This window comes from Drosophila simulans, chromosome 3R (assembly GCF_016746395.2).
Source record: "Drosophila simulans strain w501 chromosome 3R, Prin_Dsim_3.1, whole genome shotgun sequence".
NCBI lineage: Eukaryota > Metazoa > Arthropoda > Insecta > Diptera > Drosophilidae > Drosophila > Drosophila simulans.
In genome coordinates this window covers 24,041,334-24,068,252 of record NC_052523.2, presented here as the reverse complement: position 1 = coordinate 24,068,252, position 26,919 = coordinate 24,041,334, and the positions used below count along the sequence as shown (strand labels likewise).

Genomic DNA, 26,919 nt, shown 5'->3' with positions numbered 1-26,919 from the left:
AATTGGTGCACAGATTTTTATATTTTATATCAGTTTGGTAGTGTTGTAAGTTTTTTATACGAAGAATAGCATTTTTCAATGTTGCAGCTACGGTCACACCAATTGGATGTTTACAAGTTTCGTTTACGAATTAAGTAAAAACAAATATAAATAAATACAGAAACAACTAAGGATGGCCCACTACAAAGGTGCCGCCAGCGAGGCGGGCCGTGCCGCCCAGCTGATGAAGAAGCGGGAGATCCAGCAGCAGGAGATCGAGTTCCGCAAGAAGAAGATCGAGGAGGAGCTCAAGCTGGACAAGATTGAGAACAAGTTTGCCACCCACTACGATGCCGTGGAGCAGCAGCTCAAGTCCTCGACCATTGGTCTGGTCACCCTCGACGAGATGAAGGCCAAGCAGGAGGATATAGTGCGGGAAAGGGAGAAGAAGCTCGCCCAGAAGAAGGACGAAAAGGATCGGGAGAAGCAACGCGCCCTGGAGGCCATTCAGGCGGAGAAGAACAAGCAGAAGCGACAGATCCAGGCGCTGTCCTTCAACCTGGACGAAGACGAGGAGGAGGAGGAGGACGACGACGAGGATTGCGACAAAAGGCAGCTGAAGATTAAGCAGGAGGATCAGGCCAAGCCCAAGTGGACGGAGATCAAGGAAGATATTTTGCCCATAAAGAAGAAGAAGATATGCAAGAATCCCGACGTGGACACCTCCTTTCTGCCAGATCGCGAGCGCGAGGAGCAGGAGAACAGACTGCGCGAGCAGCTGCGCCAGGAATGGGTCATGCAGCAGGCGGAGCTGAAAGACGAGGACATCTCCATCACGTTCAGCTACTGGGATGGCTCCGGCCATCGGCGCAACGTGCTGATGAAGAAGGGCAACTCCATTTACCAGTTTCTGCAAAAGTGCCTGGAGCTGCTGCGCAAGGAGTTCATCGAACTGAAGACCGTAATGGCCGACCAGCTGATGTACGTCAAGGAGGACCTGATCCTGCCGCACCACTACTCCTTCTACGACTTCATCGTGACCAAGGCACGCGGCAAATCCGGCCCGCTCTTCCAGTTCGACGTCCACGACGATGTGCGCATGATCAGCGACGCCTCCGTCGAGAAGGAGGAGTCCCATGCGGGAAAGGTGCTCCTCCGCTCCTGGTACGAGCGCAACAAGCACATCTTCCCAGCCAGCCGATGGGAGCCCTACGATCCCACCAAGTCCTACGACAAGTACACCATCAAGGACAAGGATAAGAGCAAAAAGTAGTGCTTAGGGCAGTTGTTGCCCGAATAATTGTACGATATAATAATGATTGCTTCAATACAACAAAACAAACAAAAAATAACTATAATATTTATTTGATTTTTTCATCAGATTTACAATCAGATTAAATAAACTGATCAAAAAATGCCATACTTCTCAGAAGAATACCCCTAATTATTTCAAAACCAATTTAGCAGAGATTTTAGTTCATAAACACATCAGAATCATAGAACATTCAGTTACTCAGCACTTCGTATTGGTTGCAATGAAAAAAGAACTTTTAGATTTATATATTTTTTTTTATTTTTAAATATTTTTGTAATACACCAACTGTCACCAATAGTTACTCGAAAAAAGTCGGATATAGCGGGAAAATAGCTAGCCCGCCAGCACCAATAGCAACATTGAATTTTTTGCGCCAGCGAAATCCGCGTCTTTTTATAACAACCAAGCGTAAATTAGTAATAATAATAACTAATAAAATAAATTGCAAGTAAAATGTAAATTCATGTTTGGGATAGGTATCGATTTAGTGCCAAGGAAATGTACCCGGCGCAACCGGCAAAGGTGGCGCCGGCTGGTCAACCGATATCCGCCGGAAAACGACCGCGCCAGGGCCCTGTCCGGATGAGGCCCATCTCTTTGCCCGTCTTCGAGCTGCCGGAGTACGTGTGCGTGGAGACCAAGTGGGTGACACGCAAGTACGCGATAGAGAATGGCATTCCGGTGCAAGGACTGCATGAACCGATCACCAATGGAGACGCTACAGAGGCCGCCAGGAAATCACCAGAGCAGAGGAGACTCAGCGAGGTCACTGGGATGTTTATTACCGAGGTGACGGTGCCGCGCAGAGAGCGCGCCATTCAAACCGAGAAAGCGGGCACTAAGGATGTGGGCGTTCAGTGCCGTCGGGATTCGGAGGAGTGGTATTTACCGGAGGAGCTGCCTAAGGATACCGGTACTGAGGCCTCCGATTCCGACGAATTTCTCACCTACGTGAGCGAGAACACATTCATATTTCCCAATGGCATGCTGGAGTGCGCGGTGTGCGGCGATGTGGCCAACACCTTGCTGGAGCACCAGGCCCACATGACCGTGCACCACGGACCTAGTGCTCTGTGCTTTCGCTGTGGTCAACGTCTGGACCACAAGAAACTATTGAAGCGTCACAGTCTGAGCTGTCCCGCTCTGGCGCCCAGGAAGTCATCCATGCTCTTTAAATGCCCACATCCACTCTGCAGCAGCATGAGCCACTCAGAGATGCAGTTGCTCAAGCACCTGAAACACCATAGCGGCAGGAAGTGCTACAGATGTCTTCAGTGCAAGCGTTACTTTAAGACCACCACCTCTCTTTTGGTACACCGAAAAAAGGAGCAGAGTTGTGCCAAGGCGAAAGTGGTCGCCCTCTTTCGCAGACACAACGGGTTGCCCCATGGAAGAGGTGATCCCAGACGTTGCTCAGTTTGTTTGAAGCGCTTCTGCAGCGAGCGGGTATGCCTGCGGCACCGGAGACAGTGCATCCTCGGCCATTATAGACGGCTGTCCAAGGTCCTCGAGAAGGAGCTATGAACAGCATATACAAATCTTGACCTAGCTGGTATTTATTAGTATTTAGAAATCGATAACAATAAAACGAATAGATCCTACGAAGCCTGGACGCCGTGAGCCTTCTTCAGTCCCTGGAACAGCATTAGTTTCTCCCGGTTAACTTCCTTAAGCGTTTGCACCGCCAGCTCCAGTTGCACCTTCTTCAGCGCATGTTCACTGGCGATGTACTGCTCAATGAACTTCAGGCTGATCTCATCGGCGGCGAAATCGGGCTCCTTCTTGCCAATGGCCGTATGGATTTCCTGCTCAATGTTATGCTTATCGTCGTGTCGTCGGAAGACGCTCCTTAGCTCCGTCAGAGCACTTTCCGCCGGCGTGGGAAGCAGTTTGCCCAGTTCGGTCAGTGCTGCCTGATACTCCACTGGGATGTTGTGTAGCTTGTAGCTCAGGGCAATCAGCTCCACGGCATTGTGCAGATAATCCCGACGGATCATGTCGTACAGAAGGTCGTCGATGCAGCGGTGCCAGGCGTAGAAGAAGGCCATGGGTCCAAAGTGGCGGGTGGAGCGCAGAAGATCGAACTGCTTGGACTCGTTGAGATGCTCGAACACACGCGCTGAAATGTTGTGGAACTCCGGCTCATGTGGCTCGTACTGCACCAAGAGGCGATCCAGGATGAACTCGTACTTGTGCTCCGCCAGGCACTTGGCCAGCAGCTCCTCCAGCGCGAACATGCGTGGAGTGTATGACTGGCGACCCTCCAGCGGGAAATACAACTGGTTCATGCGCTTCGTGGTATCCAGAGTGGCGTAGGCCAAGGTTCCGTCCGTATCCCGGACGATTACCTTGCGTTCCGACTGCCGTCGGCCGAAGGTGATGTCCGTGAATACGAACTTGGAGTTGGCGAAGTCCTTTAGCGCCGCATCCTTGGCTATCACCCGCTCCACATCCTTTTTGATCTGCACAATGGGTGGCATTTGCAGCATGTGCTGAGCCCGCACCACCAAGTCCTGGAACTCGTTGTCCAGCTGCTCGTTGCTCATGAACTTCGTTTCGCTGCTGTTGTCCGGCACCGTGCGCTTCCGATACACCTTGTCCAAGTTCAGTTGCGTCATGGACTGGAGCAGCCGCTGGGTTTCGGCATCCGTGAAGAGCGGCTGTGGATCCCGCTCGTACTGCAGGGCGGCGGGCTTGGTGGGCGCCGAGGACACCTGCCGGATGGCTTGGCGCACTCCTTGGAGGCCATTCAGCTGGCGCAGGCTCCGCAGCAGGTGCATTTTCAGTCAATAAATCCGCAACAAAAATACACGAGACGGGTCCAGAAATTAGTGAGGGTAGCGCGGTGTTTTCCAACACTGCTTGGTAGTGATGAAAACGGGAAACTTATTACATTTAATGCATTTATTTAATGTATGGGATAAAAACATTTTTTAGGCGCACATTTGTAATGCGCCTTATTTTTAAATTTCATTCATAATATGCAATATTTGTTAGATTTGTTAGCAAAATAGGAAATTTTTTTATCTACATAAGAATTAAACGATTATTAACTACTTGTTATTGTTCCCATTTTACCAGAGGACTCAATTGTATAACTATGAGCAATAGCAGCTTGTGTCACCGCTGGATTTCAATGATAGGAGCAATCGCCTTTAGTGCCAAATTGTAATATTCATGAAATTTGGAAAATAACAGTGGTCCTCTCTTCGACATACGAATACCCCTACTAGCGGCTTATCTCGCGATCTGACTGCGGTCACACTTGACCAATTGCATTTAGCTGGAAAAAAAGCTGCTGGCGAAAATTGGCAATAAAGTGCAGGAGCAGCCCAATCATGGAACAGGCCGAATTGGGCAGTGCGTGCCTTGCAGCGCCTAAGCGCCGCTTCCCGGACAACGAGCGTTGTGGGAGGGAGTCGGTCGCCGTGCTCGTGCAGCCAGTGCTGCAACAAATCCCGGCCGAGGAGGAGCCAGAGATAAAACAGCGCAAAAAGGAGCAGGAGCAGAAGGAGGCCGTCGACCAGGACACGGATCCCAACCTCATGGACTTCTGTGATGAGCTGCTCTTCGAGATCTTCCAGTACCTGGACACGTCCTCCGTTCTGGCGGTGATGCAGTAAGTAGCCCGCTATCAACAAAGATCTCAGGATCGCTGAGATTTCCATGTCCTCTCCATATAATAACATTCCGTAATATTCCAGTTGCTCGCCGCGCCTTGAAAACCTCCTACTGGATCATCGCTTCTACCATAACATAGACTTAAGCAACGGGCCGCTGCCTATGGGCATCCTAGAAGAGATTCTTGGTCGAGCCACCGAAAAGACACACACCATTAAAATCTGCGGACCTCCATCCTCGCAGCATGTTGCAGGCGAATTCCGCCAGTTCACCCAAACGCTAAGCTCCGTTTTCCCCAGGGTTGTCCAGCTAAAAGTGCTGGAGCTGCAGGGCGTCAGCCTGGACTTCGAATACGTGAGTGCTGGCACCTCGCAAGTTTCCTTGGTCTACCTCCATTTTTTCCTTTCTTCAGATACACATAACTGAGTTCCCGGCCACTCTGAAGCGTCTGAAGCTGAAGGACTGTAGCGTTAGGGTTGGCGACACGCCAAAAAGCATTTTTTACTCTATAGAGCTGCATCTGCTTGATCTAGAGGTGAGTTTGAGCGAACGACAGCCCAATGAATAGCCTAACCCCGTTTTATTTAGGACCTTAGTATTGAGGACAACAGCTGGTTCGAGCCGTATTATATTATGGGCCTGTCGAAGCTACCTTCCTTGCGGCGTCTTAGTCTTAAGGGCTGTCAGGCGCTGTGCAAGTTTGTGCCGTATGGCAGCATGGCGGCACGTTTCGGTTTCCAAAAACTAGAGGTTGGCATAGGTGCTATCGTCGAACATTCTTTATAAAGGGTTATTTATTTCAGTCACTAGATCTTCGCCAGACGCCCATCAACAACTCAGATCTGCAGTGTTTCAGCGCCATCGAGAATCTCAAAGAGCTGCTGCTTGAGTCGCCACAGATCCCGCTCTCCAAACAAGCCGTTGCTAAAAAAAATAGCAACGGCAACGCCACTGACGAAGCTGCTTCCCCGCAGCCTGATTCACTGAAAGTGCTTAGCGATGACGAGCCGTCCACATCGCGGGCCGCCATGGAGCATCTGCGTGCATGCAAGGTTTCATTCAATTTGGACAACTGCAACGAGAGAAAGGAGCAGAAGTCGCCGGTGCCAACTGAACCTCCTTCGGAGGGCCAGGACCTCCAGGCGAAACGAATCCGAGCACCATCAGAATCCGATGATGAGGACACATCATCCACCTCAGGGTCTTCGTCGGACAAATCGGAGGTTCTACCGTTGCCCAGTAATGGTCATAACGGTGCTGCTGGCGTCGACTTGCCGCCACGTCCACATGCAGCCAATGCAGGCAATGCAGCCAATCTCGAGGCTCCCGTGCAGGATACCGGGTTGGAGCCCAGACCCCCGCGCGCCTACGTCTACGTACCCGACGCCGAGAACGCTAATAACCCGCGCCAACAGCGTGGTGTTGTGGCCGTATTTGCACAGGGAACGGAGCAAAGGTATATCTATGTCAATCAACAATTCTCACTCCCGATAAATGTTCTGATGCCGACGCGACGCCATCGTACGAATCCGCGTCCGAACTACGATCAGGTGGTTAGCCATCCGATGTTTTGGAACATGCTTGAGCCACTGGATCGCGACTATTCTCGCCGAGTGCGGCCACGGCCGCTTTCCTGTCAGACAACACCTCAATACTACGTCACCGATCGGGCGATGTATAGCTTTGGCCGAGCTGATCGACCGGTGCAGCCGGACGTTGTCTGGATCCGGAACATCAACCGCTCGCCAGATAACAGACTGGAGCGACTGTCGTTGCGAAACTACCATCTCATCACAAATCATACCCTGGAGCACCTGGTGCAGTGCTCCCCGAATCTGGTGTACATCGATGTGAGTGGAACCAGCGTCACGCTTCCGGCAATTCGGCGCTTCAGGATCTCCAAACCGAAATGCGAAGTGGTCGCCAACCACTTGGAGGAGATTGAAAAACTTCCGGAGGTGGAGCCACAGGAAGAGGACGACACGGTGGTGGTGCTGCTGCAGCCGCCGCCGCGCGCAGACGGCGACCAGCCACCGAAATCGCCACCGCCACAGGAGGTGGTGGCTCCTTAGAATATTGTTTTTAGAGATTCCGTCGAAGTGGGCCGTGCTGGATTAATTTTTTTTTAGAAAGAAGACGACATGGCCAAGCCGATGGATCCACAACGCTGGCTACAAGCGAGTGCTGTAGCTCAGCCACCTAGTATTACGTTTGACTATCCGAGTCCTTGTAATATACACGCCAGGCTAAACGCACTGTATAAATCAAAACCACAATTCAATTCCTTTAGCTAGGCATTAAAGAACGCGCGAAATCCTTTTGGTAAATATGTATAATGAAATGTTTATTTGGTTGGTATGTAGCGCGTAAGGACAGGCCAATAGTTCGGTGTCTCGAGTTAAAAATGTATATAAACTATAAAAACAGTGTAAAACTGAACGCTTTTCATGTTTACTTGTCGACGCCATCCTCCTCTTCGGCATCCGACTCCTCCTCGGTATCCTCCGACTCGGTCTCCGATCCGCTGGAGCTCTGGCAATCGGAAATCTCGCCGGTGAAGAAGATCACCGCCTTGGGAATCACGCGCTCCTTCAGGTAGAAGCCCACCTCAAAATCGTTTTGGAGCATAGCCTGTGGGAGATGCATGTAAGTCGATCGCACATCGCTGTCCTCCAATCTTACATTGACGTCACAGTAGTTGGGGTCAAGGGTATCTTCCGGCAAAAGGGGCGGCGAGAAGAACTCAAAGAACGACGGCTCTTGAATTTCTGTTCGATGAGTGATTCAACTAACTGCTGTGAAATTTTGTTGCTACCAGATGGCTTACCGGTTTTGGTCTGGTCCTTGGACTGCTTCCAGTCGATGACGCAGCCCTCGCACTTGTAGATCTCGGCGCCATCGTATACGAGCGGATCGTCTGGATCCGGCAGGCAGTTGAGGAAATATGTCTTGGTCAGCACCGTGTTGGTGAAGTAATCATTGGGATCGAAGTGGAACTCGATGTCAAACTTCACCACGGGATCGTTGTAGAGCCGAGAACGGATGTCGCTTAAGCACTGCGGGAAAAATTTCAATTAAAATTAAAATCCCTAAAATCCGATCCATAACATACCTCTAATATCTTCTCGTCCCTCTTGCTGATGAACTCCGTGTACGATGCTTTGAGAACCCTCAGCCAAAAGTTGGACACGCTCTGAGTGGTTTCCACGTCACCGTGGTTTTGCTTCCTAAACTCGCTGCACGATGGGGAATTGGGAAATTGGGAATTTTTTGGTCATTTGGAAATCCGAGGTCTTGTTTAACCAACACCATTGTTTGACTTACTCTAGAATCTTCTTGCGCTTATCAAATATGATGTTGTGCTTGTCCTCGTACTTCTTCTCGATGTTGTAAATGTCGCGCTGCAGAGCCACATCCAGGTTAATGGTCTCCAAGTAGAGCTGCTTCAGGTCGGTAATGGTTTTCTTCTCCTTCTCGGTGAAGTTCAAGACCGGCTCCGCCTTCTGTGGAGCGGTGTACTTCACCCGCGGCGGGTTTCGGTTTCGCACAGTTTCCATTTCGACAGGATAATAATCAAAAGAGAATTAAAAAACAAATATTTCTTGAAACGATGTTTTTTTTCAAGTATAAAATGTGGACGGGTGCGTTTTCGATGTGACTGCCGTTGTGGGAATGAAAAGTAGCTCTATGAGTTTCCCAAAACTCCCAGCACAAAAGTCAAGGCCCGCTTTTCACCAAAGCGCTGGAACTAACTAGATGTACTAGAAAATATTATAGAATCTATTTTTCTTTCTAAGCTACATTTTTAAGCCCACTTTTTAGGTACCCTTTCGCTTTACTTGGCCCATTGAGATGCAGGCCATGTTTATTGGCAATTTAACGCACATTTAATTCCTGCTGTTTTCCTGTTTATATATTTTTGGTTTCCCCAAATTTTTTGTTTGCTTCCGCCAACTTTTCATTTGGCATGTAATTAAGTGTGGGCCAGCTGCTTGGACTGGGTGCTGCCAGCCTCCATCCTAAGTGTATGCAAATCACGTGCTGAGTGCCGCCAAGGGTTCAGGTTCAGCCATCGCCATCGCCATCGCCATCGCCTCCTGGAGTCTGTTAAATGGAGCGTGGACCCAGTTTCTGGGCTTGCCGAGAGTCCTGCGCCCGGTTTCGGTTGTCTTTTGTCGCTGGTTTTAATAATGTGGGCCAGGCTTAGTGCCATATGTCCGGCTGTGAAAAACAACAGAAACGTACGGCTGGAAAAAAAGTGTAAAAAAAGAGTGAAATTGTCGCTTAGGCAAACATTTCAAAATGAAATTATGAGTGGGCCAGTGGCGGCGGGCGAAAAAAAGTGTAAACAAATTTAGCCAAGCGGAAGTCCAGACACACACACACACTCTCTGCACACACACACACATCCGCCAAGGGAAAGCCGCAGAGGAAAAGCGGGAAAATGGGGGATCGCATTGTTGTGCGCTGTTGAATGTTTGCCCACAAATACAAACACACACGACACACAACACACGGCACATGCACTTGTCCAGTCTCCACAGGACATCCAGCACTCGCTGCTCTCGTATTTGATATTATTAAATTTTTTCCCTAAATACCGCTGGGAAATTAAAAAGAAATCATAACGCAAATAGTGTAAGGCAGCCAGCCATCTGATGATGACGGCTCCGGCTGGCCAATTTCCACATTTGGACGAGTGTAAGCCTGCACTGTGCGAAATAGTTGGTATAATTCCTCGTCAGTATAATGGAAAGTATCTCAGTATCTCAGCGGAATTGGAATATGCAAGATAGTTAATGATCCACACTATTTCAGGACGTTTTAACGAAGGATTGATGGTAATAAGCTACTCGGGCATTTTCAATTTACATTTCGGTCATTCAATTAGGCGGTGCATAAAATGTAGCTACATAAGTAATGGAGCAGCCCCCTCATCATCATCAGCATCATCAGGATCACTTGGAGGAGTACGGGGACCATGGCCATCACCCACGTGATTGCCGCTCGTCGGAGGTCGTCAGTGCCGGGAGCGTCAACATAGTTTGAATTTAATTAAAACCAAAATTAGTAGAGCCCAGAGTGGAACGGTTTGGGGCAGCCCGACCAACCGGAGCAACAGTTACTTGGCGCAGGGATTAAAGCTCCTGCTGCCGCTCCTTTCTGGCAAAAGTGCATGTCTGCAGAAAATCGAATCAGGAGCTCAACATCCTCATCCACGAGCCAGCCCGGCATCCCAGCAACCTGGAACTCCTCCGTTTCCATCCATCCACCTGGTCCTGAACCTGAAGCAACGGCGCCATGCCGAAATATCTGCAACAAAAGCATAAGATGTAGTGCGGCATTTGATGATGAAACGACGTGTTAATTAAGGTCATAATAATTCAACTTAAATTGAAAACTTGCCCGGGCCCAGCGACGCAACCATGGCAAGGCAAGGCACTCAGTAACCATTTTCGGGTGGTCGGGCATCGGGCATTGGGCGAAGGGCATCGCATCCTTGGAATCCTGGCCAGGCTAAGCTGATTGCAACAAATTATTTTGCACCTTGGTTGAACTTTCCTTGAGCTGCAGACAGCATGGCGTTGATAAACGAATTTTGTTAGTTTGCTTTGCTTATTTTAAATGGAACTAGGTGGTGGCCAGGACTGCCAGGACTCCCAGGATCAGGATACGCGAGTGGCTGGTGAAGGGGCCAGTGTTGCCTTTGGTTTTGCATAAACCAGACAACGCATCTAATAAGTTGCAGCTGTCGGTTGCCACCGTCTCCCTGCATTTCAGTTTCAGCCAAAGAAGTTGAAAGTTTTTACTGGGCCCCGCCTAATGCCTCAAAGTGCAGAGCTGTGTTTGCCATTAAATGATATTAGTTAAATGATAATTAACAGCTGGAAAACTTGCGAAATATCTTCGTCTAATTTGCATAGCCAGCTAATTGGCTTAGAGGGTCATTGCTTTTCCTATTTTTAGCGCCGAAATATCCTTGCTGCTGCACGGCGAATATGAGCATAAAATTTGATTGACAGCTTATTAATACAATTATCTGAAGGGTAGTCCTTTGTAGTCCTTTGAGGTGCTGTAAGTTGTAATGTGCAGAAGGATATGAAGTGTTTTGCATTTAATTAAAATTGCCAAAGTCCTTACAGCTTGTGAAATCATCATAGTTTTAAAAGGGTTTTAGATATGAACTATAAATTATATAATAATATTTAATATAAATACTATAATAGTTAACAACTTAGATAGAAATTAAGTGAATATTTTGGTGGCAACAAGATTGCACATTTTCTTTGAGTGCCCCGATAAAATGGTAGCTTAGTTGCTCATAATTAACAACCACACACCTGCATTTCGTCTTGCCCGACATCCTAATTCGAATGCTATTCATAAAGCACACACACACACACACACAGACGCACGCACACACGTGTGGGCACAAGGAGCAGATCCTTGCCAGCCGCAGGATAGTTTGGCAAACGCTTCCTCGGCGCCGCACCGCCGCACCACCTCCGCCGCCCGAAAACTTTTTACTAATTTACATTCATTACACACATTTGCAATAAAACTAGAAACCCAACTCGTACACAAATTCAGACGCCCATCTATACATATGTATGTGTGTGTGTGTACATAACGGCTTCGAGGAGTGTGCGTGTGTGTGTGTGAGGTGTACATACGACTACATTGACATTTTACATGCTTCATTAGCGTGTAAGCGCGGTAATAATGAAATTTCCTTATGGCTGCATTTCCCAGGAATACGGGCCAACTCCTGCATATTGATGCAAAGTTTTCGGTGGCGCAAAACTTGCGGCTATGTTGCCACAAAATTTATGCTCCGTTTTTGGCACCTCTTAAAGGCGCATTAAAGTGGCGCATTCGCATCCGCTGATTGCTAACCGAAAAGCGAAACAGACAATGACAATCGAAATTGCTCAGCATTTCGACAATCAAATCAGCCAAACAAGACAAACACGACAACATAAAGCGAAGACATACAAATTTGTCAGCAGTCAGTCAAAAATGAGCAGCGGAAATGATGGCAGCCCCGCCGGAAACGGAACGCGACAAGGTGGATGGTTGGCTGGGTGGTTGGGTGGTTGGGTGGTTGGGTGGCATTTATTCTTTCTGCTGCACAGCTGATGCCACATGACCTCCCCGTGACTTTTGCCTGCCTGCTGCGCTGCTGCCTGAAATTAAAATTGCATTACGGCCCGGAGCTGGCAACGTATTGGGTTCAGATTTGGTTGGCTTTCGCCTTGGAACGCTTCGGTTTGCTGATGGGCATGATGCTGCTGCACTGGAAAAAAACAGCAGCACTCTTTTTCCATTTAATCTATGTGGCAAACTCACTTGCAGCTTGTTTTATGGCAATGCATTCGAAGCAAGTTGGTGTTTCTTCGACTGTATGCTCATGTGTTTGTGCTGCTTCCATAAATATTTCAATATTTGTGCACATTTGAAGCTGCTTAGCCTTAGCCACGCCCAGTGCCAGCAGCCAACAGCCAACAGCAGCGGCGAGCAAGTCAGGCAGGAAATAGTTTAATTAAAATTCCTTTGGCAATGTCATTAAGGACATTACATTTTGTAGATTCTGCTTTTGCTGCCGCTGCTGCTGCTGATGCTCAAGGTATTTGGTGAGGCCTGCCAGGACGAAGGACATTTCAATAAGACACGAAGCTGCCCTGCCCGGGCAGCCCAGCCAAGCCAAGGACCAATGAATTTCATTGTTTTCGCATGCAAATTTGCAATGTGCCAAGCTGAACAAAGCGTGGGCCAAGTCACAAAACACAAAGCAGCAAACAAAAGTTAAACGATGCGATCCTTTAAAGGGCCATAACGCCATGTAAATTCCCTTAGCTCCAACTCCCAGCTCCAACTTGGACTCCAACTCCCGCCGATGATGATGAGGAGTGCCGCTGCGAGGCGGCAAAAACAAGGGCATAAAACCTAAATGCAAATAGCCAAAGGTTCGATGTAAAAAAAATCGTATACACAATGCATATAAAAGAGCAAATAAAAATGAAAAAAGAAGCGCACAAAAAGCCAAAAAAAAAAAAAATAAAACAAAATAAAAAACAATTGAAAGAACAAAGAAGCGGCTAGGAAAACAACAAGATTAAAATGAAAACAATCATGACAATCAGGGACCGCAAATGTCAAATTAAATTATCAATAAATTCCCACCAAGGAGCCATGCCGGACGCAAATTCGTCCTTGCTCCTGCCGCCGATGGCACTGGCAATATCAAGTATACGCCACCGCCACTCCACCCTGACCATCACCATCACCAGGAGCAGGAGCAGGAGCAGGAGCACAAACGGCGCGATGGTCATCACCACCCACGCCATCGATGGGGGCGTTTGTAGCACATAATGAAATCATTTACAAAATGAAAACAACAGCAGCAGAAGGAGCAGCAGCAAACCGATGAGCACTGTCCAAAAAAGGGGGAAAATATTTTAAAATGTTGCACTGACAACCTGTCAAAAGCTATGGAAATAATAGTTTCCTATCTCTTTATTGAGTTCCTTGTTTTAGGACTAAGGACCTCTTTACAATAGCAAAGCAATCGTATGTTTGATGGCATAAACTATTCAATAGAAGTTTTGTAATCGTATTATTATGTAGTTTCTGTTTTTCCTACTTAAAAAAGTTATTTTTATCCTTATTTTGATAAATGAAATTATAGTGCTTATTTGAAAATTTCGCTCTCTGCAGCGATTGAGACAACAAACGACAAAGCAGCGATGGCACGATGCGTATTTAGAATGATTTTGCCCGTGGGTTGCATGGGATGTGGTTTGCTTTTTCCGCTGGTCCATGTCCCGTGTCCGATGTCCCGTGTCCCATGTCCAATGTCCAATGTACATCTCGATGGCATTCCGGCGCACTCGTCACTGGGGCGAAAAACAGAGGACTTTGCACGCCATTGAGCTGACGGCGGTGCTCCGGCGGAAGGAGGAAAAAAGGACGAAAGGCACACTTGCAAATCATAAAACAACAGACGCGAAGAAAATGTTTTTTAAATCTTCATAAATATTCATTATGGGAGCGGGGCATGGCAAATAGTTTGGGGCTGTCGGCGATGCCAAACTGGGCCTGGACACTGGCCAGTCCTGGCGAGTCCTGGCGAGTCCTGCGACTCCTGGATAAACAAGAAGACGGGCAAGGAGCTGGTAACCATTGGCACTCCGAAGGCGGCCAGTGGGCGGTAAGCTTCATTTCGCAGATGGCAGTACAAGAAGTTTGCCAGAAAACAAAAACAGAAACGGCCAAAATAACAATAAACTGGCTCGAGGAGCCTAAGTAAGAAAAGAAAATGAATTGGGGGCGCATTTCAAGTGTGTGTCGGCCTTGAAGCGTGAAGATGAGGCCCGAAACCGAGTCTAAGTTCATGTCCATGGCCAAAATGGGCCAAATGGGCAGAATGGCCAATGGAACGAGACCAGCAGCAGAAAAAAAGCAAACAACTATAAATAACACAGAACTCCGATGGACAGAAGGGCGCACCACAAAGCTGTCAATTAGCAGAGTTTCTTACTTAATTTTGGAATTTTCAAATATTTGGGGGGGGGCCGAAACAAGAAGTCCAAAATACCAATAAACATCATGGCGTGGTCAAGTTTTGAGGGTTTTGCAAGATGTTACCAGATGTAACACTAAATATTTGTACAATAGGTTGCTGCTCGAAGTAATAAAAAGACAGACACTGTTCGTTTTTGCCACATCGGTTTCTTTATATTACTAATATATTCCTCTATTTTCATTAAAGAAAACTTAAAAATATTAAAATTATAGTTTAATATAGTTTACCAAGCAGTTCGAGTTAAGAGCAAATATCTCCTTTTACCAAGAGAACATTTCCCACTTAAAATAAATATGCAAAAAGCTTTAAGCTTTCGCATTCTTAGAGGGAATTTGAAAGCGGTATCTCATTTGAAATTAGGTTAACTAAAATGAACACAGTTATAGGCATTAAAGGATATCCCAAATATTTAAACTTCTTATGTATAAAAAAACAATAAAATAAATAAATAAAAATAAATTCGTTCGTCTGTATTATTCCAATCATAAATTCTGTTTCTTTTTGTTTATAACTAAATTAAAATATCTTACAAAATGCTTAAAACTAGAACATAAGCACTGCTATCCCTAATATCTCGCCGCGAATAGGTTCCATAATCGGCCCACTATTCTCTCTTAAGTTCTGCGGCGAGAAATTTTCTCTTCGCTTGTGGCACACATTCATTGCGATTGCGGCTGTCGAACGGCAGCAAACAAAAAGAGCAACAGCAACAACCACACGCGCCAGAAGAGGCTCTAATACCAATTACATTGTGCGGGTCGTTCGTAAACTCCCCCCTTCCCTACCTATCTTGCTCGCTCGGTTAACTGTTGAATCAACGAGTGGTTGCCGACGTGCCGTTCGTCCGTGCTCGTGCGAACTACGACGCACGAATCGTACGGTCTTCAGTCCTATTCGAAACGCGATAGCAAACGGTTGTGCGCTCTCGTCCCACTGCCACCGAAAAGAGGTGTTTAAATTGAATCTGCACAAGTTCAAGTCGAAAATCGAACTCGCGGTACTTTATAAATAATAGTGTTGAATTGAAGTCGCTGAGGTAACACCTGAGAAATCAACTCTAAAATACTTTGAAACAGAAGTGTTAGCAAAGTGAAAGTAAACAACTATCATACTGAAACTGCCAAATTTACCGTAAGTTTTCGGGCTTTTCAAACCGGCAAACAAAATCGCGGTTCGGTATTTCGGATATCAAAACTGCTCCTCTCGCGTCGTCCCTTTACCGTTTTTTGGCACCTACGCGCGCTCTCTCGCTTCGCCAAAAATTTTCCGCTCTCTCGCGAAATACCGTTGGGCCTACACCGCTGGGCAAGATTCTAGCAGCACCACACCGTCGCATACACATTGCCATAAATTGTGATTAACCGCAACGCAACCGAAAGCGACAGCAAGACGAAGATTTTTAATTAAATTAAGAGTGAAAAATACCAGCAGCCGCAACAACGGCAGCAAACGTAAACAATCAGCGCTGGCAAATTAAATATTTAAATATTTGCACTCGGAAAATTGTGCGGCATTTTAAATTAGGACTCCAGGTCGCTCCAGCATCGCTGGGCATACGAAAGTGACACATTCCACGTCCCGAGTCCCGTGCTCCAGTGATCCCCAAACATAAGCAAACGCCAAACATAGATGGTGTGTGTGCCAAGCCAAAACAGCCATAAATAAAGCGAGGAAAAGCAAATAAACAATCGGGTCAAAGTGCTTAGTCAGGCTAAAAGAGCCAAAAATCGGACAGGAACAATAATCCGGAAATTTCAGTGCGAGGTAAGTCCCGTCGTCACCTGTTGAGAGTGGGAGTCGTCCTTAATACAATTATTCATATGCACATCCGCGTTGCATTGACGAGTGGCATTAAGAAAAATAAGGCAATTGCACAATTTAATTGGAGTCATTGTTTTTGTTTCGCCGCTCTGGCTGCATTTTAAATGGCTGTGCTGCAATCATTCAGCTGCATAATTAATATAAAATAAAGCTATACGATTGCCTTTTTTTGTTTGGTTGTATTCCTTGTCGCTGCTTTATTGTTTGTATTTTTTAACAATTAATTAAAAATATGTATGATGTGTTTTCGCACTTCAATTGGCTGCCAGAATTCTATTTTATTTCGTTTTGTTGCCAGTTTATCATTTTTTCCAACCATAAATTCCCGTTTGCCATGGGCTTTGGCCACGGCCAATTGCAAATTGCGAAAGGTTTGAAACATTGTAAAAATGCAGTTTATATAGAAAACAATTATGCGCCAGTTGCAAAAACACCGAGCGGATCTGATTGAAATGGCATAAATCCAAAAGGAAAACCAAATCTCTCGATGTGACAATCACAGTTCGTTTACTCGCATAATATGCCAGTCGAGCTTAACCGATTGATATGTGTATAAATTATGAATGCTTGCTGATAATTTTGCGGTGGGGCACTTTGTTTTTTAAATCTACCATGAAATTCAGTTGGAAAAAAGATGCATTAAAACTCATCATTGTCAATCGTATTTAAATGGGATTAGCTTTGCCTAATACAATTGTCAAAAAGGACAAATTCACAAATAGCTGCAACTGTATAAAACCTGGTCACACTTTAGTAGAATTGCAGTTATATTGATTTGCCTTAAATTTTAAAGTCCCTTCCCAATTTCCCGATTCCATTCGAAACTTACTCAATAATTTACGGTGTAACACAATATTTTCCAGCAAGAAAGGGCTGAGGCCAAAGAAACAGTTTCGATATTTACATACATGGATAAACGTGGTGAAAATGGGGTTTTAAAATAAACGCATGCATATCGTATATGTATCTTTTCACACGGGCCCATATATAAATGTGTATATGGGCAACTTTAATTTCCGTTTAATACTGCGGGCAGCCGCCGAAGCTTAAAAATGAAAGACATATCAATAAATAAGTGCGTCCCGCCCGCGGAGGAAAATCGAGGAGCCAATATCCCAGAACATTTTCCACAAACACACACACACGCACGGGCGAACTCACACGCACACACACTGACATAAATAAGTCAGCGCATATAATGGTTAAATAATTAAAGACACACGAAAGCCACAGCAATCACATGGCATAATAGTTAAAGACATTCATATTTATATTTATTGAGCTGCATTCATCGGTTGGTCGAGTTCGACAGCCATTATTCAGAGCTGCCAGGACTCGCAGGACCCCCAGGATCCGGTACTCCGTATTCGGTATCCTTGCCTGACCATTCGCCATTAATTGTATCATGGCCCACAAAATGCAATTTAATTTAAGAGCCAGCTACTCTATTAAGTACCAATTGTTATTCAAAATTCCGAACGCCAACTAGCGCATACCTCATGTTCATTGGGGGCGTGGTATGGCTCCTGTTGTGGTAATTGTTTTAAAGCATTCGTACATAAATTTGGCTAATTAAACAGGACCGCACGGGTGCGCGCACAGACACACGGGAAAATATTCCATAATAATGGAATAATGTAAATAGTAGCCTCGACCGACCACAGACAACTAGCCAGCATTTTGGGCCATCTCGAATGTCCTGGCCGGTTCCGTGCGCATATGCATATGCTCGGTTGTATTGGCCACGTCGATGGCCATAATAACAAAGCATAATTCATAACAATAAAACGAGGCGTGCACGCACTGCCTGCAATTGGCTTTAATTCAATTGCCCGTGCATCGATTGGTTCTTGGTTATTACCTGATTTCGAGTCCACAGCCCTCATTCGATGCTCCTCCATTCGATCTCGTCCTTTGGCCGTTCCGTCTCCAATTGCTGGCACATATCGAAATTGATAAATGCCGAGCTCGGAACGTTTTAGTTTAGTGCGCCACACTGGAATTCATAATTAATTACCGACATTTAATTACAAATTGTATTGCCGGATGAGAGATTAATAGAGCTGTTGGCAAGGGAATTATTTGGTTACTTAGTGACTAAGGCTGAAGCTCAAGTGGACAGAATTGTGTGGGAGTAAGAGCCTTACACATAATCACTCCCAGATCGTGTGGTTTATTCACATGTGTAGCTAAATATTGGTCACTTTGGGTCAGCAAATTTTAAGCAGCTTAGTTCTTTTGATTTTATGCTGCCGTCTTTGAGCAAAACATTGCCAACTAATACTCACTTTGTTCTGTTATCCTTTCGGTGTCCTTACTAATGTATATGAATTAGCTTTCTTTTCATTTTTGAAATTCATTTCTCCGTGCGACGGTTTATAGTTTCGCTCAGCCATTTTCCCAACTATTGACTAATTACAAAAATAAACGAGAAGAGAACGAAATCTAGATGCCATAATAAGCAACTATTTTATTTTTGCCCTTTCTCGTTCGTTCGTTTCAACTTGGCCCGATGTTAAAAATTCTGGCTAAATGGCAAAAGGAAAATAAGGAATGTCCATACGGAGTTGCCGCCGCAGTAGATTTCTCGTATTTTTCCAAATGACCCAATAAATTTGCGCTCATTATGACGCCAAGCCACGCTTTCCACTGCCTCCTCCTTTTGTTTGTGGCCAGCTGAAATAGCAAAAAAAAAAAAACAAAAATGTGGAAAAAATCAAGCTGGGGAAAAAATGAAACAGAAGCAGCGAGTAAGTAAAATAAATGTGGCAGCAATCGTAGCGCGGGTAGGAAAATAAAAATGAGCCAGGATCCCAGGTAATTGCTGTGAGAGGGCCAAGACCGAAGGGCCAAGAATCGGGGCAATGAGCATTGCCTGGCGCATAATGAGCGTGAAAATAGTGAAAATATGAAAACGTCTTCGGGCGTAGAATTACTTGAGGAGGGGAGGGTGTTTTGGGGTGGCAACACACAATCTTTGATTTGCTAATGGCTAATTCTGCTGCCTGCGCACAAAAGTATGCTACGATTTTTTTATTGCCAATATTTTAGCAAGGCGACGTGCGAGCTAGGAAAACGCGTCAAGAAATGGTCTTTTGGCTTTTGTATAAAATGATTATAGTTCATATTTCAGCTGGGTTAGGAACTATTCAACGGAAAATACAATTATTTGCGGAAGATGGCTAAGTTTCTTGGTTAGCTTAACCTCAGCTCGCTCCAAATTTATTCCGCTTGATGCCTGATTTCAATGTATTCGTTCGGACCTCACATTATCCTGCTGTTTTGGTTAGCCAGCCTGCGCTCGAGTGAAATCCATGCTTAGGCGCTTTATTACGGCTAATTAGGATGCCGTTGCTGTTGCAGCAGCAACTGACTGCAGTTGCAGATTGGGCCTGGCTAATGCAATGGCCCACACACACACGCACGCACACACATGCGTCGTTTGTTTAGCCATTCAAGTGTGCACATTTGAATAATTAATTTGTGCAGTGGTAATTTACACGTTGGTTGACTGGCTTTTTGGTCGGCATTCGGTTGTGTGGCCTGTGAATCGCTCTTGGCACCGTGGCCGCATGTTATTTGATTATTTTGCTTGGGCAATTGCATTCGTTTGTGGCAACTGTGAGTGTGGGTGTGGGTGTGAGCATGGGCTGCGGTATGACATGGCATATTTATGACACTGGTAATTAAATTTAATTGTTGCACTTCTCTGCCAACGCCCCCTTAATTCGCGTTTCGTTGCGGTCGTGGGTCCATAACTTAGCCCACTAACGTTCGTCCTGCACGCATCCTCGTTTTGGTTATCCTTACGCCTTTAAAAGCAGTATATAATGTTGTTTATATATAGAGGTTTTATTTTTACCCCCGCCTTGTGTCCTTGGCGACTTGTCAACGGGCATTGGCTTTTGCTTTATTCGCAGGCATTTGTTTTCTTCGCGGCTTTGATTGTCGCCCTTGTCCATTATGGCTTGACACACTCTACTTAGGGCCGCTTTGCGTGCTGCTCCTGATATGATAAGGTTGGCTCCGCGCGCTCGAAGCCACCAGTCCGCCAGGATAGCCCTCGTTTTGGCCCGACGACCAGTTGTCGGCTTAATTGCAATGCTAAACGCTAAATCATAGCCTCACGTGCACCACGTAATTAGCTTAAATTGTAAGCTGTTGTTATAGGATTGAGCTTGCCAGTGTGCATGTGCGCGTGTGTGTGTGCGACTGCATGTGTGTGCGTGCCGCTAATGAGCCAAGAGGTCAGTTGCACCACACGATATAGAGATTTCACATCTTACCAGATTTTCCATAATATTTAATTTCACTTTCCAATTTTACAGATAGAACATTTCGTGATGTAAGCTATTTAGGGCAATATAAAAGAAATTTAGATACAATATTTGCCTTATTTATTTTTACATTATTGCTTCGTGCTAGAGTGGAATAATTGCAAATCACAAGCAGAAACCATACTATAATAAAATACGAAATTTATTAAATAGCTTCTGTGGCAAGTAATAACAAATATTTGATTCGAGGCATTTGAGTTGACATTTGTGGCTGGCCATTCACTTGCAACATAGATGCTTCGACTTGGCAAGTTATGTGCATTCATTTAGTCAGTTTCTTGTGGAATGCTTGTGTTCTTTAAATCTTCAAAATTAATGACAGACAGAACTGGTATTAAAAATATATTATCCAAATAAAGCAGTCATGGCTTTTTGCAAAGCAAAACCATCATGTTTGACTTGCCCCCAGGTGTTTTGATATGAATATCATCTCACAAAGAAGAAACATAACATTTTCCGAGGAGATAAGAGGATACCATTTCAATTGCCTGTACTAATGTGTCTATCTTTGGCCTTTAATTATCTGGCTTTTGATTTGCTTGTGTAAATGGAGCGCAATTTGAAGCCCGTTGCCTTGTCATCTAATTATTTCCACTTGTTATTTAAATTTAAAGTGGCTTTTGTGGCAGAAAATCCCGAACAGTCTTTAGTATAATTGCCTAAGATACACATAAGCAAATAAACAAACAATTCGGGCTGTGATTAAATTCGGTATAATTAAGTGAACAAATCGAATAATAAATGAATGCGTCCATGGCAGATAAAGGCATATATAAATTTATATAAATGTGTAGACAGAATCGTGGCCTAAATTGTATTCCCATCGTTGTTCATTTGCGAGTCCAAAGCTAAAAGGGAGTACCAATAAAAACGACAACACTTTCTTTATTATTTTATTTTCGGTTTCGGCTCTGTGAAGGGGTATTGCCCGCAGGAGCCCAAATAATTAAATCCAAAAAAAAGTTCACAAAAGAAAACAAAAAAAGAACAACAATATAGGAGAAAGTAACAGTCGACAGACGACGGAGCGATTGCAAGGACAAGTGAAATCGAAAGTGAGGAAATGCCCGCCAGCAGTTTTTGACAGTATCCTTGACTTTTGTTGGGCTCTTACCCGCCGCTTTTAAGACCCACCACCCGCACTCAGGGGGCACCACCCACCCACGAACCACCCACCCATCGATGGTAATGAAAAACGCGCCCTTTGTGGGCTCCCTTAATGGGCGCGGGCGCCTTGCCAGAAATGCTTGTCGTGCCCCGGTGTCCCAGTTTGTGGATACCTTGTTTTGCCTTTTATTTTGCGCCCTGCGCCGGCACAAAACTTTTTGAGTAAATGTCTTTGTCAGCAGGTGTAGGTGTAGGTGTAGCTGTAGGTGTAGCACCAGGCTGGTTTTCCTTCCTTCCTGGTTCGCTTCCACCTACCGTGGCGCTTTTTTCCCCGTGTCCTTGCTGCTGCCGGCGGCGGCTTCTTGCAGTTTCATTACCCCAAAACAAGAGATTTTTGTTTAAACTTCGTTTGGGGCAGGGCAAAGTGGGGCCAAAAAAAAAAAGAAGAATACTTTGCATCATTTATGCGGTCTTTTGCCGTTTGAGCCTTTTTTGTTAATGCCAAAAGTTCTGGCTGTGCGCCCTTTGGCTGACTTCTTGGCGTCGCCGGCGTCGACCTGTTAAATGTGTTTATTTGAAACACTTGAATTATTTAGACACATCTGACTGGCATTGCCTTTGATTAGGCCATACATATTCCATGCATTCATAAAACCTGCTGCTCGGACAGATTTTTCGACAGCGTTTTATGGCCTAGGTGGATGGATGGCAGCTTCGCCTTTGTGTTTTGGCCAAAGTCAGCATAAAATTTAGCACGCAATTACCAGCTGGCAGATAAGTCGATAAGCCGCTGATGAAATGGAATGGCATGGCATGGCATGGTGTGGCATGGTGTGGTGCCGCGCGGAATGAAGCTCATTAAAATGCAACGAAATGTCACCTATCTGAAATTGAAGCGCAATCTTAACGGACCTAACAGCCAATTATAGCAGGCGGGACACGGCGCAAATTCCACGATAAACATCCTGCGCCACCGGGGGTCCTCCTGCAGGACCAAGGAATGGCCACAATGGGAGTCGCCTAAATTAGAGTGCAAGCTTGTTAACGATAAAAGATGGCTCATACAAGGAAAATACGAGTGTAGACGAGTGCACTGAAGAAAAAAAAACACACAAAAATAATTACATCTTTTATTTGTAAGTTAAATTAAGCTTTTAAGTGCAGAGTACTGCGTACTGTACTTACAAGTTAATTAAAAAACTGACTAGTTTATGTAGAATATTTTTTTCGCAGTGTACTAATACCCGAAAAGTACCAATATATTCGCAACTATTTATGTATATGTGCTGGCTTTGGGTCATTGGAGGTCACTGCTCTGGCTAAGACGTTTGCATAATATGGGAAAGATTTTCCCGCTTTGGCCTTGTACTTTTTTGGGTGGGCTGCTGCGTAAGTAGAGTCATATTAAATGTCAGTAAATGGGAAACGAAATGCTAGCCCCAGTGGGCTTACTGGCGGCTTGGACTCCGTTGGTCCTCGCTGGTTAACAGCAGACCATAAGCCCCGGCATAGAAAGCGATAAAAATGGCTTGGCCATTGTGTTGCCGCTTTCTGCACCATATTGCCAAGTGTTCCTTTCATTCGGCCTCGCATTGTCTGGCCCCCATGCGTAAAGTGAACAAAAATTGTGGGAAAATTACATTTCGAGCAGACCGAGAGTGGTGCGTCCAGAGAAATCCCGACTTAGCCTATTAGCATTCATATTAAAACGAAAGTGGAGCCATATTGCGTATACGCAGTGTGTACATTGCCACAATGTGCGTAATTCTCGTGCTCCAGCTTCCTGGTTGTGAATTTGTGTGCGTGCTACTCTCGCCCAGAATCTGTTATTTTTGCCTTTTGTTGTTGTTTTCGGCAGACAGCTCAGCACTTGGGCAGATTTTAGGATTAACGTGAGCTCATCTGCCCAAGGAACCACTTCCCCCTATCTACGCCATTTGAGGATGGAGCGGTGGCGGAATGGATAGGAAAAGTTAATTCCTTTTTGAGTAATACGCGTTGTCCTTTGAATAGGCACGAAAATTGCATTCTTTGCGGCCCCAATTTTATGTCATTTGGGGGGCTAGCAAACTAAGCTCGGTTGTTTACTTTTATTAAAACCAAGAAATTGTTTAGCAAAGTAAACTTGTCGTATGAATCGCGTGCATAAATTGAGAGGGACACGCAAAATTACCAGAGATTTAAAAGCAATAGTCAGGACTTCCCAGTCTTGTTTAGTAAGGTTGGTGATGCATATATTATAATATTTATAAAAACGGTTTACATTTGGTTATTAAAGTGCTTGGCTTCAATAGCAAAGTAATTTAATTTATGAAAAACCTAGATGTTGTTTGATTTTAAATGTAAATAGAATTTGTGTGTTGATTTTTATTTACTGACATGAATGTGTAAAGAATAATCTCAATCTTTTAAACACAATGCAAATGCCTTGTTATACTAACTTAATGATTAATTTGGTTGGTTTGAGATCATCTGCTGGGCAACTACTTAATCGTGCTGACTTTGTTGGAACCGAGAACTAACCGCAGACATGGGGCGGATCCGAGCCGAGTTTTCGCAGACTCGGTATCAATGGAGGGACTCCCACGCCAAATGGCCAGGACAACAGGCACTTGGCCTGACTTGGTTGTTTGCGTGTTTTGCTTAGGTGTCGTCGCTTATGTGGCCTGCCCAGGACACTTAAGGGCACTTTAGATGTGTGTGTGTGTGTCCTCGATAGAGGGATATGGTGGGACAAGGGACGAGCATATGGTAACACAAGGATACAAAGTGGTCAGCGGAGCCATTACAGCGTCAAAAGTGCTTATCTACACAGTTGTTCAGTTGCGGTTGTTGCTGTTGTGCGGGTGTTGCCATTGTGTCCAAAGCTAAATAATGCGCTTAATAGCGCTTACCCACCTCTAAAGCCAGGACCAACAAACACAGAACAGCGCCCATGTCCAGGACATCACGCTCTGCGTTTTTGCCATTTGTGCGCCGAGCTTTTGTCTTTATGCCATTAGGCGTGCAAACACTCTCACACACACACTGAAAAACGGGCTAGCATAGTCGGTTTTTGCCCAGCGATTTGCTGTCTTTGCTGTTGCTTTTGTTGCCCGCTCGATTAGCATATCAATATGCAGTGTGTGCACCGAACTTCAAACTCCACTCCCTGCTCCAGCTCCAGCTCCAGCTCCTGCTGCCAGCGCAGATGGGCCATCCTCAGGTTTCTGGCTCTCTATTCAGTGCCACGCACAAGTGACACATCGTTATGCGGCCTGATAAACATGGGGCTCCACCTACTTACAACCTCGCACACACATATTGCGCATACGGCACGTTGTCAACGTCAAGTGCCTGAGTGCGACAAGAAACTTAATGAAATGAGCGAATTGAATAGTTCACATGCAGAAATCGACGCACGCACACTCCTTTCTCGCCAGGATATTGGGTTTTATTTTATTATATTTCTCCTGCCCAGCCATACTTTGCTTATTCTCTCTATCAGCCAAGCATTCGAGTATTCCGATTCAGTTTCTGCCATTGTGTGCACCATCCAGGCGGCACATGCCGCCATTTGGCAGAGTAATATCAAATTACAATGACTATCCATGTGGATCATGTGCCAGTGTGCGTGTGCCTGTATGTGTGTATGTGTGTATGGGTTGATGGTGGGCGAACGAACACACACACCTTGTTTGTGTGTTGGTAAACTACTTAATGGTGTGTAAATTTGCCGACGCGCTTCGACGCTGTTCGGTTTCAATTTTGCGGCTGAGAAAAATTAATTTTGCTACTCCCTTTGTGGGCCAGAGCACTCTATCCATGTCCTGGTTGGCAAGCGCTGCGTATGCGTAATGGATTTGTGCAATTAAACTGAAAACAAGAGCAATGCACATCACACGCATACGAATTTGATCACAGCCAATGGTATGGTAAGCAGCAAACAAACACTCAGACAGTTAGACAATCACTCAGTGAGTCAATGTCTAACCTGTTGGCTTAGTTGGAAAAGTTGCCAGTAGTTGCACCTACCATTCCTGCCAGAACTCTCCCAGCCAGCTCCATTCCTTCCGTCCTAACCATTCCGACCACCACCACTGCATGCATTATTAGCAAGTTCGGCTTACCCACACTCCACTGTGGTTGAGAATGGAATTCAATTTCAGCCTGACATAGGAATTACAAGCAATCCAAGTTGACTCCACCAGCAGTAGCAGACAATACAGAAGCCAAAGGCAGAGCAACACAGAACAGCAGAGAACAGAACAGAACAGATATCCCCCAACGCCTTCCTGTATCTCCGATATATTCCTGTGTGTCCTTGCCAAAAAACTGTTTACGTACCAAATAAATTTGCCATTAGATGAAGGGGAGAATTTACACGACTTCAGCCAGGCCAGAGCACATAAACAATGCAGCTGCAAGTCGGCCAAGAAGAGTGACACTCAGGACCAACTCCTGCGGCACAAAACTGAACTGAGGGAAGACTGACTGGCTGAAATACCCTTGAGTTTATCGAAGCAAGTCAAAGGATCCTTAATGAAACATGCTTCTGAATGGGCGATTATAACTACAAAATTTTCAAAGGCTTCGAAAATCGTTGCTAAATGATTAAAACGAGAGTAAATAGTTCTATGGCAAAGTAGCAAATACCTTTCGGGAAGGGTATAAGGATATACAATAAGGACCACCAAGGATGCCTGTGTCGATAACGCTTGGCGAAAATTTACGATGAGCACACAGTGAAATTGTCACATCGAATCGGAAAACAGCAGCTGACTACAGACTACACCTGCCTGAAATCCGGTTGTGAATCTTCCCAGCTATATAGATGCAGCTAATGAAATCGCATAGCCTGGATCGGGAAAAATCCCCTATAGTGGCGGATGTTGAAAATTGAATATGCCGCCGTGCACTCATTGGCCATAAATTGTCACTTTCAGGCTGTAAGTGTCCCACTACAGAGATACTATTTCTTAGCCTGCTGCCTCGAATAAAAACAAATCAAAGGCTCTTCGGCGCTTTAAGCGTACACATTTATTTCGCCGATATATATATATATTAGTTCAGTTTGGGACACTGCAGAGGATCGTTTATAATCAGAAAACCAGAAAATTCCTTATTGCCTCAATGGCCCCGACATGTGCACACAGATTTCATTGTGTCTGGGC

The 26,919-nt window shown here is 45.4% G+C and overlaps 6 protein-coding genes across 8 annotated transcripts in view; 4 read left to right on the top strand and 2 right to left on the bottom strand.

Annotated features, from left to right (window-relative positions):
* The first annotated feature begins 50 nt into the window (after positions 1-50).
* Positions 51-1,331, top strand: LOC6729894 (protein FAM50 homolog). The gene has a single exon (XM_002105161.4). It carries the CDS (start codon positions 173-175, stop codon positions 1,250-1,252), a length of 1,080 nt encoding a protein of 359 aa, XP_002105197.1. The 5' UTR covers positions 51-172; the 3' UTR covers positions 1,253-1,331.
* Positions 1,332-1,560: 229 nt separating this feature from the next.
* LOC6729893 (zinc finger protein 629) lies at positions 1,561-2,895 on the top strand. 2 transcript variants are annotated; one of them, XM_016174543.3, is made up of 2 exons: positions 1,561-1,710; positions 1,771-2,895. In XM_016174543.3, the coding sequence occupies exon 2, from the start codon at positions 1,793-1,795 to the stop codon at positions 2,816-2,818; it is 1,026 nt and encodes a 341-aa protein (XP_016036651.1). In that variant the 5' UTR covers positions 1,561-1,710; positions 1,771-1,792; the 3' UTR covers positions 2,819-2,895. The 2 variants fall into 2 exon arrangements, with proteins under 2 accessions (XP_016036651.1, XP_039150363.1); XM_039294429.2 differs by having other exon boundaries at positions 1,582-1,702.
* On the bottom strand, positions 2,827-4,171 carry LOC6729892 (28S ribosomal protein S22, mitochondrial). Its single transcript, XM_002105159.4, has one exon. It carries the CDS (start codon positions 4,072-4,074, stop codon positions 2,893-2,895), a length of 1,182 nt encoding a protein of 393 aa, XP_002105195.1. The 5' UTR covers positions 4,075-4,171; the 3' UTR covers positions 2,827-2,892.
* Positions 4,172-4,470: 299 nt separating this feature from the next.
* On the top strand, positions 4,471-7,242 carry LOC6729891. The gene is made up of 5 exons (XM_016174544.3): positions 4,471-4,913; positions 4,999-5,269; positions 5,328-5,450; positions 5,504-5,665; positions 5,719-7,242. The coding sequence occupies exons 1-5, from the start codon at positions 4,633-4,635 to the stop codon at positions 6,985-6,987; spliced, it is 2,106 nt and encodes a 701-aa protein (XP_016036650.1). The 5' UTR covers positions 4,471-4,632; the 3' UTR covers positions 6,988-7,242.
* Positions 7,233-8,601, bottom strand: LOC6729890 (nucleosome assembly protein 1-like 1). Its single transcript, XM_002105157.4, has 5 exons — positions 8,240-8,601; positions 8,028-8,151; positions 7,743-7,971; positions 7,598-7,683; positions 7,233-7,546 (listed from the first exon to the last, which is right to left on the bottom strand). Exons 1-5 carry the CDS (start codon positions 8,470-8,472, stop codon positions 7,367-7,369), a joined length of 852 nt encoding a protein of 283 aa, XP_002105193.1. The 5' UTR covers positions 8,473-8,601; the 3' UTR covers positions 7,233-7,366.
* A 6,760-nt stretch (positions 8,602-15,361) lies between these two features.
* The window catches only part of LOC6729881 (leucine-rich repeats and immunoglobulin-like domains protein 1), a 120,372-nt gene continuing 108,814 nt past the window's right edge, over positions 15,362-26,919 (top strand). For both annotated transcript variants that reach the window (XM_016174548.3, XM_016174549.3), the window contains exon 1: positions 15,362-16,265. The gene's annotated coding sequence lies outside the window, so the exon portion shown is untranslated. The remainder of the gene's footprint in view (positions 16,266-26,919) is intronic.